Genomic DNA, 17,239 nt, shown 5'->3' on the forward strand with positions numbered 1-17,239 from the left:
GATACACTTTTCATCATAATGCTCTCTGTGAATATTGGGCCAGGTTAGATCGATGGTACTTACTGAATGCATGCCAGTTTGATGGATTCACGTGTCATCTATCTGTTGATCATTCTCTCAGGATGTCCGACCATGCTCCTCTTTGGTTGTCTCTGACATTTGGTATGCCTTGTGATGACCTGAATTCTCGAAGTAGCAGGCTGCTACATGTCAATAATGCTTATCTTCTACATCAACAGTTCCAGCACATGATCCGGGCTGCCATACACCCTCTCTTCTCTCATGCACAGGAGGATATTAATTATGCATGGGAAAGTTTTGTGTGCAGAATTCAAGCAGCCATACAGGACTATGGTGTTTGGTACATGGCTGAATGGAGAACCCAAGTTTCTTGGGCAAAAACAATGACTCAATCACTCACAATATTTAGTCATTGCAGGCAGCTCTCTTTTCAAGAGATGGATTCCCTCTCTCATGCTCACTCTCTACTCAAATTAAATGATCATCGAAAACTCCAAAAATGGAAGATTCGGGCAAGAGTGAAGCCACTGTTGGACAAAGGCTGTTCCTCTAAATCTTTTTTCCGAAACTTGCATGCTCACAGAAGGAAACAATCCATATAAAGAGTGAGGCTTTCAGATGGTTCCTCGACTGACACTATGTCTGGACTACAGCATGTATGTCTCCTTCATTTTCAGAATTTGTTTTCTGGGGTACATCAGCCATCTTCTCAGGTACGTCAAGCTACGCAACAATTTGTACAACATGTCTCTCCAGTTATCCACACTAAGAATGCAGCTCGATTTGAGCTACCTTTCACTGAAACAGAATTGGAGGAGGCCTTGCATCATCTTGGTAAATCCAAGTCTCCGGGTTGGGATGGTCTTTCAGTGGAATTTTACCTGGCTTTTTGGGAAGACCTCAAGGATGTCCTCTTGCAGATGATTAACATGGCATGGCAGGAAGGCTGTCTTCCTTCTTCATGGAAGCATGGCATTGTTCAACTAATCCCTAAGAAAAGTCTATGCCAACATATGTCTGACTGGAGGCCAATCACACTCATGCCGGTTATTTATAAACTTGTTGCAAAGATGATTGTTCACCGGATATCTGGAGCATTGAGTCATGCACTCCATCCTCGTCAATATGGTTTTTTTGCCCAGACGGCAAATACAGGATAACATTTCCAATGCATTGATTGCCATTGAATATGCAAAATATACTCAACAAGATGTGTTGATTATGCAAGTGGATGTGGCCAAAGCCTTTGACACGATTCATTGGGATTTTATTTCTCTCATCATGTCCAAGATGGGCTTTGGTCCTAAGTTGGTACACATCATATATTGGTTATATTCTGAGTCCACTTCTCAATGCATCCTTGGTAATCATTTATCACAGGCTTGGAAGTTGACCAGATCCGTGCGTCAAGGCTGTCCTCTCAGTGCTCTATTAAATGCAATTGCTACTCACCCATTGCTCTTGCATATGGACTCTCTTACGACGCATGGACATATTCATGGATTGAGCATTCCTCCTCTTATAGCACAGGCATATGCCGATGACTCATATTTCTCACGACAAGTTGGAATATTGGAAAATTCCCACATGGCCGCTACATGTTAGACTTCGGATAGTCCAATCTATTCTCATGGCATATGTCCAGTTTTACTTAGCTTTGCTTCACTGGTCTCCCAGGGATATTTCAGCCTTCATGTCCCAGGCAATGGAATTGTTATGGAAGACTAAGTCACATGTGAAAGCTTTGCGATTACTGAAAATGGATTTTGTATGCTCCCCCAAGATGCATGGTGGTCTTAACATTCTCAATCTCAGATATTACATGCTTGCCCATAAGGCAACTCTGCTTACTACTTTTTTTTCCCAACAACAGCCCTGGGCCATTATGTTAGCAACCATGTGCTCTACTATGAAATCATCGGTGTATGGCAACTGGATCACTCATCTTTGGGAGGTAGTCTTGGGAAAATTTCAAGGGAGAATTCCAAGCTGTCCCCTTTCCACTTCTTTGTTGCAAGATTGGAAACAGGTTTTATCCTCACTTAAATGGTCTCCTGATAATGAGCATTCTTCCAACTCTTTACGCCAGGAAAGTCTTCATTGGAGTGCTGTTTTTATCACTCCATTAGCTCTTCAGGAGCCCATCAGAGCTTACAATCTTATGAAGCTGGGCATAAGGAAGGTGGAAGATGTGATCAATGATCAGGGACATTTTTTATCATTCCCGGAGGCATCTCGTAGATACTCACTCGGTATGCATCATAGATTCATCTAGAGGAAGCTTGATCATTTGTTACATCCATTCCTCCCTGTTCCTCCTCTTGCTCAAAGGGACAGACTAAGGGATTGGACTTTGCAATCTTCAGTTTCTGCTAATCATCCTCTCCCTCTTCATGCTTTGGCTTCTATGAAGGTCTACAGGTCTATTTTGCCACGCCCTTGGATTGCAACTCATGCCAACTCCCTTTGGCATCTGCACAAATCTCTTTCTTGGTGGAGGTGTAATCTCAAACTACTATGGGCAAGTAAATTACCTTTACAACAAAGGTTATTTTTATGGAGATGCATGGTTGGTGCGCTTTCGGTGGGAGTTAAATTAGTCAAAAGAGGGATAGCGTCCTCTGCTTGTCTCCGATGTTCGTATCAGTTTGAGACAGTTCCTCACTTGCTATGGCTATGTCCTCACTCAAAGTTGCTTTTGGACAGAATTTCAGGTTATTTGCATCTTCGCTTTCCGGGACAGATATTCGGGAAATTCTTTTGGCTATTTGGCAGATCTTCACATTCCCTCTCAGAGTTTTCCTTGTTCCTCTCTTTGGTTCAATATTGGGCACTATGGATTATATGGATGCAGCATAATTATGCTTTCTTGGGTCAGCCACTGTCTCATTCATATGAGTCCTTTAGATCCTCACTGAGGCAGTCTTTGTATGATGCCTGTCACGAGGGTGATCTTCATGTCTCTTGCATAGAACTTTTTTACTACTGTTTTTAAGTTCTAGGGTTTAAACATCCTCTTTATGTCAAACCCCTTTGTACATTTATGATATAATGCAATTTCAATTGGTTTTACCCAAAAAAAAAAAAGTGTGTAGTTTTTAAGAGATATTTAACACCCCTATGATAAGTAGCATAATTAAAAGCTGATAAACAATATACTTCCTATTAATGTAAAGACTGAAAGTAGACCTATAAAAAAAACAGTCTCCTCTCATGTGTGCTATGACCCAAAAATATACTTCCTATGATAAGTGGCATGATTAAAAGCTGATAAACAATATACTTCCTATTAATGTAAAGACTGAAAGTAGACCTATAAAAAAAACAGTCTCCTCTCATGTGTGAGATGCTATGACCCAAAAATAAAAAGCCTATGGTCAGAGCCAATGTTATGTCAACTTGCCTTCTTTATTCTATGTCCAATGACGCCCGTGGATTCAATCAGCACAGCTTCGAGGGGCACCTCAAGGATCTGCAATAACCAAACAAAAACTAAAGCTCTAAAACTATCAAGCTTTTTTTGCGAGGAATGAGACTTCCTTTACGGGAAGGAGTATTCAAGGCCACATCAAAAGGCCAGTCAAGCATCATCCCAGAAGGCACAGTGTGTGCAGCCACTCTGGGAATTGATGGTTCCAACAAAGTCCCGAGGGACTCGAAGGAAAAAGAAATTCTTAGTTAGCATTCCATCATGAAAGGAGTGCACCTAGCTTGTGCTTAGCTGGAAAGTCCTTCAATGAGTCCCCATGTGATGATAAAAGTATGTATAATATCTGCCCAAATGATGCATATCACCTGAGTATAAAAGATCCAAGAACCATCTACAGACTCTTATGCATCTGGCCTTCCAAATCTACCAGGATGCAATCCCCCCAATGATTTTCTAATAAGTGTGGCCACAGAGGGTACAAAATGTGAGCTTGGAACATGCCCCAAAGTGCATCTATGAGCCCCCCCTCCATGAACCTTCAGGGCTGGGTCTGAATTTCTTCCCTCATAAGAGAGCTGTGAACCAGACTGGACTAACCAAGCAATAGAGCCCCAAGTGATATAAAGCATGTCAGTCTTGAAGCTGTCAATGAGTCAGGCCACCGAACACCAGTTTATTAGTGACTCTATGCAACTCCAAATGCAATGCTGAATTGACTCAAAAAATGTCAAGCTTTAAAAGTCATAACTTCTGATGAACCAGCAGTATGCATAATTGCAACACGAGATTTCTAGATTAATAAGAAAAAACTGCGATAACCTTTGCCAGGGCTCCTGCACAATCCAGCGTATCCTGATAACCCACATCACCCTGCATTCCAAAAAACTATTTCAATATACAATGAGCTAAAAACTAAAGTTTTTGAGTCATGGGAAGTAGACTTCAGGAAACGGTAGCAGACAGTTTATTATGATGATGACAAGGTGACGACATACCGTAGCTGCATTTGCCTGTCCTGCATTGACTAGCACAGCACGGGCCTGGTGAAAAGTAATTGTGCAAGATTTAAGGAAATAACCTATGAAGATCCTTCTTAAGAAAAATTGTAAGACAATTATATGCCTAGATGTAAGGTTAGAGGTCATGTAACAATCAGTTTTCCATTGCTTTGTAACAATAGCATTTAATGGGATATTTTTTGCATCTTCTACTACAAATTGTACTTTTTTGGTCTCGTAGGTCATTTTGGCCTTCCGCAGACAAAAATATATCTTTCTTTCTCCAATCCAAATTCACTTCCCTGTCGTAGGTCATTTTGCCATTCCCTGTCGTTGTCCACACAGCCCACCCATCACTTGCCCCGCTGAGTGGACCTGACCCCGGCTGTTTCACAGGGCAGCTCATCCCTGATTGAGGCTGTCTGTCTGACACTAGACCTGCAAACTATACCTTCTGAGAAAGGGACAAGTTATGAATAAGCTCACCATGTTCCCGGACAGTAAAGTGGTCTAATGCTCAATGTTAAAGAGTTGTGCAGGTATCTTTACCACAGCAATAGGCATAAACCAATTACCAGTTGAAAGACCACCTACATCATCAGTATTGGGCTTCATAAGTGGTTCACTATAACCACTGTCACAGCAAACACGTGGACATGGCTTATCTCTGATTTGACAGCAAGTTTAGGGTAGTTCTAGGGCACTAGCATAAGACACCATTTAGGGGAATCTATGAGCCTATAAATAGCTAGGCAATTTTTAGTTCTTAATCATCCGATCCCCAATTGGGGGCAGGTCAACAGTCAGTCTAGATAGGATCTTAAGGTTTCCCCTCGTTCAGAAGCCAGTTTAAACAGTTCAAAATCCCGCATCCTGGTTTGGACACCAAGCCAGCACCAATCTAAACATGTAAAAAGGGCCAGACTGCAAACAGGGCATCGTACAATAGGTGCAGGGCAGATCAGAGCCTAGCAAAGAACCAGACGGCATCAGGCACAAGGAGGACATGCTGGACAGCCCCAAAACGCTTTTGAGAGCTCCAGGTGGAGCACCATCAGGTCGTCCATAAGATGTTTAGCCACTTATGGCCCTCATGCCCAACCACATAGGGGTTCAGACAGGGCTAACCAGCCCCACCAACCAGCATAGTGATTCTCTTATAAACTTAAATCCCCCCCCCCCCAATTCAATGCATCCTCCACTCCTCTCCTCCACCGTGCAGTCAACACAGACACTCAAGATTAAGGACAGCCTTTTTAAATGACTCACTGTGTGTGACTCCTCCAGTATCTTCTTGCAAAATAGAACAGGTGCTGCTGCCATCAAGTTTGTGGTGAATGTTCCTGCACATTTTTCAAAAGTGCAGTTAAAAGCCTGTTCCTTTCTAAACTTCCTGCAAGTTGGCTGCAACAAACACATTGGCATTAGACAAGAACTCTAGTAAAAGACTTGTCAATACCACAAGCTAGACCCATGTGCAATCTGGTTGTGTATTGTTCTACAGACGCATCAAAACCATGCAAAGTAGATGACTGACAACCACATTTTATCTTGAGAACCATAGGCGTAAACTTCCTATTTAAGCTTTCAAGAAGATTCTAAAAGCAACGAACAGCCAGAAAACAAGAGTCAATTTAAGAGAGGCATTGACCTGCAACAACTGCATCCACATTGCAAAGGACTAGCGCAAGATCGGGTTTCTTGCTTGAAGCTCTAAGTCCACCATACATTCCAGATGCTTTGAATCCCTCTGCTGCTGTGACTCCTCCAGGAATCTACAAAACACAACATATCAAAATCTCTCTGTCTCTCTCGCTCTCTCTGATTACTGCACCTGAGGCATGGCATACTTATGCTAGAGAGCTATATGATGCACCAGGACAGCCCCCCACCCCCCCTCCACTGGGAGCTAGACCGGCTAGCAGCACCTTTTTTACTATGCGGATGGTGCTAGATGCGATAGACAGGTTACAGAATGGAAAGGCACAGGATCATGATGGGCTAGTTGAAGAGCACTTCTCATATGCACGAGACACTTTGGCTCCGCTCATCGTACATGTGTTTAATCGTGCCATTTGTGAGGGTTTCCCGACAAGCTGGACAGAGCATATCATTGTACCACTCTTTAAGAGTGGGGACCCCATGGTACCAGGCAACTACATCAAAATCTCTCTGTCTCTCTCGCTCTCTCTGATTACTGCACCTGAGGCATGGCATACTTATGCTAGAGAGCTATATGATGCACCAGGACAGCCCCCCACCCCCCCTCCACTGGGAGCTAGACCGGCTAGCAGCACCTTTTTTACTATGCGGATGGTGCTAGATGCGATAGACAGGTTACAGAATGGAAAGGCACAGGATCATGATGGGCTAGTTGAAGAGCACTTCTCATATGCACGAGACACTTTGGCTCCGCTCATCGTACATGTGTTTAATCGTGCCATTTGTGAGGGTTTCCCGACAAGCTGGACAGAGCATATCATTGTACCACTCTTTAAGAGTGGGGACCCCATGGTACCAGGCAACTACAGGACGATCATGATTGGTCATTACTTGGCCAAATTATATGGCTCTATATTGGAGTCGGAGTTGAGTAGATGGACAGAGAGGCATGGTCATCGAGCACATGGACAGGCTGGCTTCAGGAGACGATTTACTACCTTGGATCACATACTGACACTTCGGGCACTTATTGAAGAGGGCAGGGCACAGAAGAGAAGGATATACTGCTGCTTTCAGGACTTCCGCAAAGCCTTCGATACCGTACCACGTGCCAGGCTTATGCACAGATTGCATGACATTGAGGTACCCGAGGATATGCAGTGGGGGATATATGCTTTGTATGAGTCTGTGACTGGCAGAGTCCGAGCTCCAAGCGGACTATCTGATAGGGTGACCAGCACGATAGGGGTGAAGCAAGGATGCCCGCTATCGCCCACCCTCTTTGGACTATACATTGATGCAATCTCTGATTATGTAGACAGATTGGGAGGCCCAGGGGCATGCCTGGCAGGGGTGTTGATACCCATCTTGTTATATGCTGATGATATTGTTCTAATCTCAGACTCTCCGGAGGGATTACAAAGAGACCTGGATGCATTACACGCTTTCTGTGCGGATAGAGATCTGACAATGAACCTTGGGAAAACCAAGGTTATGGTGTTTATTACCACACAGACATGGGTGACAAGATCAGAGCCTCAGTTCACTTTCCGAGGGGAGCCGAAAGAGTACGTCAGGTCATATGTCTACTTGGGAGTTACTTTCACAGGACCGCGTTTCTCCCTGAAGGAGGCAGCATCAGCTAGATTAGCTCGAGGGCATGCAGCCTTGGGGGCACTTGAGAGGCAGTGTGCACACATACAGTTTCAGGAGCCACACACCAAATTGTGGCTATTTGATATGCTTGTCACACCAACCCACCTGTACGGAGCTCCAATTTGGGGGCCCAGTATACATCACAGATGAGGGATGGAAGCAAATGGAGAGACCACTGATTATGATGATTGCCCGCATGATTCGGAGCTCATTTAGTTGTTCTCTTTGATGAGACATTAACTTCAGATGTACTCTGAGTTTTGGTCTCATAGGCCACTATGGCCTCTTAGAGACGTAAATATATCATTTCATTTCTCTCTCTAGTCACCCATGCTTTGATGTATGCTACAGTAGTATGGGCACCTGGGCTCGCCACCTCCACATGGTCTCAGATAGAGAGGCCTCAGATTCTCATGCTCTCACGGATGATCCGCAGCAAACCCTCTGTCCCACATGACATTGTCCGGACAGAGTTTGCTGCACCTCCTATGCTAGTAGAGGCCCTCTTCGAGACGATCTGCTTCATACAGAGGATCAAAGATATGCCATCAGATCGACTCTCACATAGAGCTTTTGAGGCATCCAGGCAGCTCGCAGAGAGTGGAGATAGGAGATCATGGTATTCACAGATGATACAATGGCTCACTCAACAAGGTCTTGACATAGATCACCTGCCACCTTTCCACTATGATATACATGCACCACACATCCAGCTCTCTCACAGTGAGAGGAACAGAGCCCTTCGGCAAGATTTATGGCAGCGATACACTCAAGAGACTTGGATTACACCCAGTGAGCCTCTACCGCCGAAGATGCTATACTACAGAGACCTGGATACATGGATGTGTACATGCCTCACAGTGCCTGAGTGGCAAATGGCCAGCTCAGAGTGTCATCACACCAGCTTGAGATTGAGGCAGGTAGGGCAACGTGGATCCCCAGAGCAGAGAGGATATGCAGACTATGCCAGGAGGAGGTTGAGAGTGAGGAACATTATGTATGCAGATGCAGAGCATATAGTGTCATTAGAGAGAGACACACCACCATCTTCAGTGGACATCCCTCACTCCGCCAGATCATGGAGTCCACAGACCAGCGCAGATTTGGCCAGTTCTTGCTAGAGACAGCGCGCCACAGAGAGAGACTGCTACGGACTCATACCACAGGGAGAGGTGGGCGACAGCTCCAACTCACTAATTTCTTTCACAGATCTATCCCAGTGCCTACCCTGACACAAGAGGGGGTTACACTTCAGCGCGCTGCGGACCTCCGAGCCAGACGGAAGATCGAGAGCACCAAGCTACCAGACTCCCAGACTACATCAGAGCGAGATCACAGAGATACGAGCTCGACATCAGCACCATATCCAGGAGCGGCTAGCTCACTTACACTCACACCCGGAGATCATGCTCCGAGGTATTTTTGCCTCGCCATCGCCTATGTATCACATATTACACCCCCATTATGGTACTGGTTGGAGCTAGACAGATCTACATTGCATTCTTGTATACCCTACGCATATAGGTTGCATACTGAGCCTCTAGCAATAGTGCTCCATCCATCACACCCCCCCACTAGCTCAGTACTTTCATAGTTTATTTCATGTTCATTTTGTCCTTTTTTTTTTCTGGACATCCAAAAGACATTGACAGTTGTACATTGATTTGTCTCATAGGTCGAGTTCGGCCTCTAGTAGACATTAATACAGCTTTCTTTCTTTCTCTCTCTCTCTCAGGGAGAGAGGAAGATACCACTGCATGCTCAAATTTTTTGAGAATTTTTGGAGCTAATGGCGGTGAGATATGAATTTTTTATTGGACCCCAGTCTGCCCACTTTTTGGCAAGGTACACCTAGTCTCTTCTCACCTCCCTTACACATTCATCACCTACACACTTACTCATTCCTTTCTCACTCCATCAAACCTGCAAACTTCATGTCCTCTCTCACTCTCTTCACCTTTGTCCTCTCCTTCCATCTCCATTTGCTCTCATATCTACTCTACACCCATACCTCATCTCTATTTCTCTCCCTACTACTCCCATATTACTAAATTATTTTTTCAATCTCAAAAAATACATAAAAATTCAGCATGAATGTATCATATAAACCTCTGCAAATATAGGGTTTTCATCTACAAAAACCCCCATGTCCTTCACCTCAATCAATTTTTGTGGCGTCGAATGCAAGAAGGAGACCTGCGGTTAACTTAAAGATCTACACATGGGAGAGTCCAAGCTTCTTTGAGCTTTCAACCACACAAAGGATCTTTCCAAATCTTTACTCCTCTCACTCAACCTCTCAGCTCTTCTCACCCATTTGTACATTGTACTACTAACCCTTTATAGTGATTACTAACTACTAACCACTAAACATATGTAAATAAACACCCACTCTACTTTTTGCATTGCCAAAGTTCCAAAAAATAGGAACTTTTAACTTTGAGAAACTTTTTTTTTTTTGAGAAACCAAAAAAATCAAGAGTTTCTGAAACGTTTCAAAATGTTTCTTGTGTTTCGGGGTTTCGAGGTTTCTCACTCCAGAAACGCGTTTTCGTGTGACTATGGCCGAGAGGCTCCGACAGGACACCTCACAGAGAGCCATCACAGATTTAATTGTGGTACACACATCCACATCGGAATCCACTGCCCACAACAGTTCCTCTACTATGACATCAAATCCCACCACCCATACCCACACTCCAATTCCACGCCCCAGAGGAGTTCTTAGAGAGAGCTCCATCCATTCTGCGAGCCAAACGTCCCCAATCCAGAGTATCAAGACCCTCCACCACACACAGACAGATTCGTGAGGTTCTCCACCGACATGACACGCTCCCATCATAGAGGCCTGACATTCACTCCACCATCAGATTGGTTCTGGCCGAGGCGGGTATCGTCATTAGCTGATCACAACATATCTCACTCTACACACGATCATATGTTGATCACATATACTGTCAAAAGTTTTCATTTTACTTTTTCTTTCAGTTTTCCATGGCCCAATATATCCATGGTACCATTGTATTACTTTTGGTCTCATAGGCCCTTGGCGTCTTCCGTAGACGTTAATATAACTTTCTCTCTCTCGCTCTCTCAAAAGAACAACATGGCCATCACCATGGAGGATCTCAAGAAACTCATGCTGGAGGAAGGAGAATTGCTCCGTCTAGAGGAGTTAGCCCGGGATATGGAAGCCAAGATTGAAGCGACCAAGCACACTTTCTCCATGGAATGGAAGGACGTGGTCAAGAAGGGCATCAAAGAGGAGGTCGAGAAGGAATGGAAGGTGGTCACAAGTAAGTCCAAGGGACTTAACGGGGTGGAGATTGTAAATGCAACCATCCAAGAAGAGAAGGTGAGACAGGCAAGAAGACTTAATGTGAGAGTGACCGGCATAGTGGAGAAACAGGGCACCACACCCAAAGAGGACTAGAAACAACTATGCCACAAATTGGGATATAAGGATGAGGACCCAACTCCCTTCCTCAAAGTATGGCGCGCAGGGACCTTTCACGCCCACGGGCGCTTATCCTCCAGTTTGAGAACAAAGTGAAGAGGATTGATTTCTTCAAGAAGAGGGTCATTCTCCAAGGTTTGGAGGGCAGCCCCATCTACCTAGATGAGGACCTCACACAGGCCCAGGTAGAGCACCGGAAACAGCTCATGCCAAAAGTACGGGCAGCCCGAACAGAAGGGAAGAAAGCAGTCTACAGAGATGGCCATGTCATCATTGATGGCAAGGTGATTGCATAGGGATACGCAGCCTGTGAGACACGGATACAGCTTGCAGTCTGGAACTGCAATGGAGCACTATGGTCGGGACCCAGACCGGATGGATGATGTGATCAAGAACAGGGACATTATTTTCTTTACAGAGACACACCAGAGCCCTCAGAGAGGTCTGCCACGTGTAACAGGATTCCAGTGGGAATCAGCTTTCAGAGGGAGCACACAGAGTGCAGGTAGAGCTAGAGGATCGGGAAGAGTGGCCATTCTATTCAAAACAAAGCCTCAGTCAAGGATCAGCATTATCAGCAGAGACCCACAGGCCAGTTTTATGTGGGTGAGATTTCAGCTGACAGAGGCCAGGACTATGTACATTGCTGTGTTACTTTCCACCAGACACCTCACATTATGCCACGAATACAGAGGAGATAGAGGAGGAGATAGAGGATGGACAGGAGATAAGAGGAGGTGGAGGAGAGGGAGGAGACCGGAGGAGCTACATCACCATACAGTGCGCTCTCAGATGAGATTACACAGTACCTCACACTGGGAGAGACCTTACTAGTGGGAGACTTCAATGCCAGGACAAGGAGCAGACAGTGCACTGCATATGATTTTGAGGGAGATCCCATTCAACTACCTACTCCAGAATATGGGGACTCTAGATCACAGAGGGTGTTTGCAAATACTAAGCCAGTCAAATACTATGGACGGGGGCTTCTGGAGCTAGGATAACGCCACCGTCTCCTCATCTATAATGGGATGGAGAGATGGCCCCAGTCAAGAGGACTTACATGCTTTCCACATGGAGGTGGAAGTAGCACAGTGGATTACATCCTAGGCTCCCGGGAGACAGCTCAGCTCATACATGATTTCTCAGTACCCCCCATACCCATCGGAGCTGATCACACATACGTATCTTTCACCATGATAGCCACCCCCCCTCCCCCGCCTCGGCACGCACCTCCACCCACCACACCACTATCCACTTCACTCATGACTGTGATCACATATATCAAGATACCCTTTACCATGGTCTACTTGACATGGATCCCATGGCACCTCTCGAGATACTCACATCACAGTTGACTGATCTACTCCCCTCTGCCATTGCCAGCTTCCCTCATACCACCCATAGTCCCTCTCTAGAGCTAAAGTAGGGATGATGCCCCATAATGGTTGGTACGATGACAAGTGTCGTGGGACTCGTGCTCGCCTCAAACGATAGAAAGAACTAGGGGAGACTCTCAGCATGAAGCTCAAAGATTAAACCAAGCTCTGACTTGTCGGAAGAGGAGGAAACACAAAATCGAACAATACTGGGAGTTGTACCAACTATTCTTGAGCATTAACTCGAAAGAGGCTTGGAGGTGGTTTTGTGAGCCACGACCACCCACACCCATCACTGATCCAACCTGCGCCTCCTCTCTCCTCTTGTTGCCTGTACCTGCCTCCCCACTTGCAGCCGGCCACCTATGTGGGCCACCAGAGCTGAGGACCAGAATCAGTACTAGAAAGGGGACCCCTTCAGTTCAACATGGACAACTCGACGGAAACAAGGACTAGAGGTGAGAAGGAGAGGAAATACAGCTCGATTTGGGCAAGCACAGAGAGGATCAGCGATCCCCGTATCAAAACATGCCTGACCACCATGAGAGAAGTATGCAAAATGCAAGATATGGACATTGAGCACCTACAAAAGAAACTAGGGGTCCGGGGAGAACAAGGATAGTTGCATGGGTTGTGTGCCTCCATGCAAGAGGAGAAGGATAGGTGGAAGGCAGACATGCAGGTACACATGGGAACTCAGCTAAGCAAGATGCAGGAGGAAATGGTTCAATTGTAGAGTAAACTGACCTCTGTGTCAAATATCTTCTACACTGCGTCCACTGACAACTCTAAACCCTCAAGATGCACCAAAATGATCAAGATATCACATTACAAAATCTCTACTGACTGCAGCTGACCCACAACTGCCTCCGAAATGAGTGTACCCGACCAACCAACTAATCTGACACAACTTATGCAGGAATATTCTCCCCTGCATCAACCAACACCTCTAGAGTCTCAGAACTCTTAAACCAAACCAAACCAAAACCCAACCTTAGAATCTCTCAGCAGACAACAAGTGTCTCCCTGCTGCTACAGAAACCCTGTTAGACTACAAGGCCTTCTGACAGCTGTCCTCTAACAGGCCTCCACCAGTCAGTTGGAACACAGAATCTCCTCCCTCAACTGAAACAAGTCAAATCAAGGTCCCTACACTATCAGCTGACAATTCTGATCTACCGTTGAGTCAAAATGTAACACGCAAAAGCTCTGGGAGTCTTCTTTCAGCCCTAAACACCACTGAGAACATGCTGATGCAAAAATGCAAACAGAAGGGAGAGTAGAGAGAGAGAGAGAGAGAGAGAGAGAGAGAGAGCTGGAAATTCAGTATATTCATATGGTACAAAAAGGTACCCTACATCTACAGCCATAGGCTGCCTTACATAAAAGGTGGAATCACCCAAAATCATCCTAATGCTAGACCCACTCCAAAAGGGAGTGAATGAGTCCAACAATGAGCACATGCGCCTATTTATAGGCCTTTGGACAAAGGAAGTGCTGGCCGACTGCGTCGGCCAGCCGACTTGGGCAATAAATGCAACTTCGCCTCTCGATTTGTGCCCCTCCTGTAGCCGACAGGACTTCTGGTACAGCCGACAGCATCCATCTTGCTCTTCTACGCATGACTGGTCCCCTCCTTCTCCTAGTCCAACGCTGGCCACTACTGCACCTCATGCTCCTAAATTCTGGTTCTCGTCATCTTTTCTAGCTGCCCCTTCTGGATTAGCTTCTGGATATGTCCATGGGCAAACTTACACATGACACAAAACTGACTTAGTGTCAACACCCCAGACATCAAACCAATACACCCCACTGGTCCAACCCAATCAATTCAATCAAAACAACACCATATCACAACAATACATCAAAACAAAGCCTCTGTATCCACACACAACAGATACAATGCAAAACCCTCTTTTTCCATCAAGTAGATAAGAAACACCACTGTGTCTCAACAACCCTGAGACATGGGGATTAAGGTAGAAAAAGGAACACCAAGAAACAAGAGGAGTACAGTGACTTTATCTTCAAAGTTCATAAGAAACATCTACAAAGGACTCTGCAGCCATACTCTGCAGACCTTCATCTTCAACCACAACAAGACTCACTGAGAAAGGCCTTGGACTGGCCCAAGTTCCAACAGAGCTGCAGCAAGGAATCCTAGGGCACCAATCATCCTACAAGATCCTCTCTCACTTCTATGCACTCTCTGCTTTGAACAAGTCCAAACCTTCTCAAGCCAATTCCTGTGTATCTTCACAAAACTCCATCATCGCAACGACTTTCAAATCCCAGCAAACCAACCAGCTATCAGTGCCTATCACAGAGCCTTCTCATCACAAAGTTCCCCCAACTCCCCTTCCTGGTTTCTTCGCCCTCTCGCTCCCCTACAACCTTGCCTCTCCTTCACCTTCACAATAGTTCTCTCTTCTCACTCTTCCCTTCAATTCAACTCTCTCTATCTCCAATACCCCCGTCCCTGTTGCGCCTCATAGCTATTGTGTATCCTCTGTCAACCACTCCCCCGCCATCTGCACATGCAGCAATCCCACACTTCACTACACTGCAGCTGGCAACAGCTATGCACCTGAGGTTGGTAGCCATGCAACATCCCTTGTTCCTAAGGTTTCATACATACTCTACAAGCCTTATTATCTTCATGGGGTGTGGGCAGGCACCTCCATTAGGCATATCTCTTGGGCCACAAAAAATCCTATCACCAATATCTTGGGAACTGTTCCCCCTTCTGAGGAGAGATCATGACGAGGCGTCTGTGGATGAGGCTCTTGGAGTGGGTCCTCCTCTACAGGGGCCTAGGACCCCCGTCCGTGCTCACACCAACGACAGCGCTATGGGCGTAGGTTCTCTTGATTGCGTCACCACGACCAGCGAGAGGACTCACATCATTGTATGGGCTCCTCCTCCGTCAACTAGAGAATGGAGCCATCCACGGTGTAACATTCAAATGGTTTGAACATGTAGACCTTCTTTATACCTTTATTTTAGTGAGCATGAAGCAGAGGGATCATCACGGGAGAGCTTGGAGTTAGGATCCATTGGACAAGAAATTGGGCAGCACTTCATCCCAAATGTCTCCAGAAGCTACTACAAATATCTGTATTGGCTCAGAAACATTCCATCAAAAAGACTAATAGACCTCCATCCCAAGAAAGTAGTGGAGAAGTCCTAAATCAATTATCTCAAAGATGAGAGCTAAATTTGACCAGAGTTGTTCAATCTCGGCAAGATGTGAGCTAGTGATCATCAACATATAAGAGCAAAGCATCCTAAGTAAAGACATAGAGATTGTTGTCTACAAAGCATCTCTGGAAAAAAGAATGCATCAATCTTATCATACCACACCTTGGGTGCCTGTTTCAAACCATAAAGGACTTTGTGCAATCTGTATACCTTACCCTCATGTCCGAGACCCTGAAAACCATGAGGTTATTCAACATACACCTCCTCATGAAAGTCACCATTAAGAAAGGCAAACCTAACATACATTTGGTAAACCGACGAGTGCTCATGAGCAGAAAGAGTAAGAACTGTCCGGATGGTGGTGTATCTTGCTGTGAAGCAAAAGTTTCCTCATAATCCACACCCTCAATCTGAGAGTACCCTTTCACAACCACTCTGGCTTTGTGTTTGTCCAAAGATCCATCAGCATGAAACTTGGTCTTAAAGACCCACTTGACCCCAATAACCTGTCGATGCAGAGGCCGGTCCACAAGCTTTTATGTACGATTCCTCTCAATGGAATCAATCTCGGCCTCCATGGCTGCCCGCCACTCAGGAAGAGCAAGAGCCTCTTTAGCTGTAGTAGGCTCATATGACTGTATCACTGTACTCATCAGGGCGAGGTTACAAGAATCACGAAGCTGTTGTAATCTTCGTGCCCGTGTCAAAGATTGTGTTGAAGAATCAGCAAGTTAATGAAGTTCCATATCGCGGGGAGAGATGAGAATCACGAACGGTGGTTTCCAGCCATCGTGGAACCTTGGGGGCAGTCCTCAATTGCACAGGAGCAGGAGGAGGAGGAGAAGCCAGGGTAGGAGCAAGTGGGGGTGGAGAGGCAAGGGGTAAAGAAGTTGATGGTGGAGAAGCTGGTGGTGGAGTTGGGGTGGCCGAGGAAGGAGAAGGGACCTCGATGGTAAGCTTGGGATGAGAGCGAGAATCATCTGATGAGGGTTCAACAAAGTGAACATCGCGGGAAATCACCAAGGATCGTGACTCCACATCCCATAATTTGTAAGCTTTGGAATGAGAGCTATATCCAAGGAATTTCCACTTCCTAGACTTGGGATCAAATTTGGATCTGTCAGAATCAAGGATATGAGCATAGGCATCACAACTGAGAACCCTTAAATGAGAAACAGAAGGTTTCCGTCTAGTAAAAACCTCCTCTGGAGTCGTATGAGAAACCGCCTTTGTAGGAAAATGATTGATGATGTAAACAAAAGTGCTCACAACTTCTCCCCAGAAAGAGGGAGGAAGATCAAAAGAAGAAAGCATGGTACCGGCCATCTCCTGAACAGTCTTGTTCTTGCGTTTAACCACACCATTCTGCTGAGGAGTGTGAGGTGTGGAACTTATACCTTTTTGTGAGCAAAAATTATGTAAGGCTTTGGAGATG

At 45.5% G+C, this 17,239-nt stretch overlaps 1 protein-coding gene across 9 annotated transcripts in view; it reads right to left on the reverse strand.

Annotated features, from left to right (window-relative positions):
* The window catches only part of LOC147609401 (arginine biosynthesis protein ArgJ family), a 146,434-nt gene that overhangs the window by 55,939 nt on the left and 73,256 nt on the right, over positions 1 to 17,239 (reverse strand). For 8 of the 9 annotated variants that reach the window (XR_015264225.1, XR_015264223.1, XR_015264224.1 and 5 more), the window contains exons 3-7: positions 6,101 to 6,224; positions 5,719 to 5,792; positions 4,447 to 4,491; positions 4,271 to 4,321; positions 3,425 to 3,493 (exon numbers count right to left, since the gene is read on the reverse strand). Coding sequence is in view for 5 of the 9 variants with exons in the window: in XM_086787468.1 (XP_086643594.1) it covers positions 3,425 to 3,493; positions 4,271 to 4,321; positions 4,447 to 4,491; positions 5,719 to 5,792; positions 6,101 to 6,224 (363 nt within the window). In the remaining 4 variants the exon portion in view is untranslated. The remainder of the gene's footprint in view (positions 1 to 3,424; positions 3,494 to 4,270; positions 4,322 to 4,446; positions 4,492 to 5,718; positions 5,793 to 6,100; positions 6,225 to 17,239) is intronic. The other variant, XM_086787467.1, reaches the window with a different exon arrangement.

Source organism: Cibotium barometz, chromosome 51, assembly GCF_041138505.1.
Source record: "Cibotium barometz isolate CiBa-2024 chromosome 51, ASM4113850v1, whole genome shotgun sequence".
NCBI classification, from domain to species: Eukaryota; Viridiplantae; Streptophyta; class Polypodiopsida; order Cyatheales; family Cibotiaceae; genus Cibotium; species Cibotium barometz.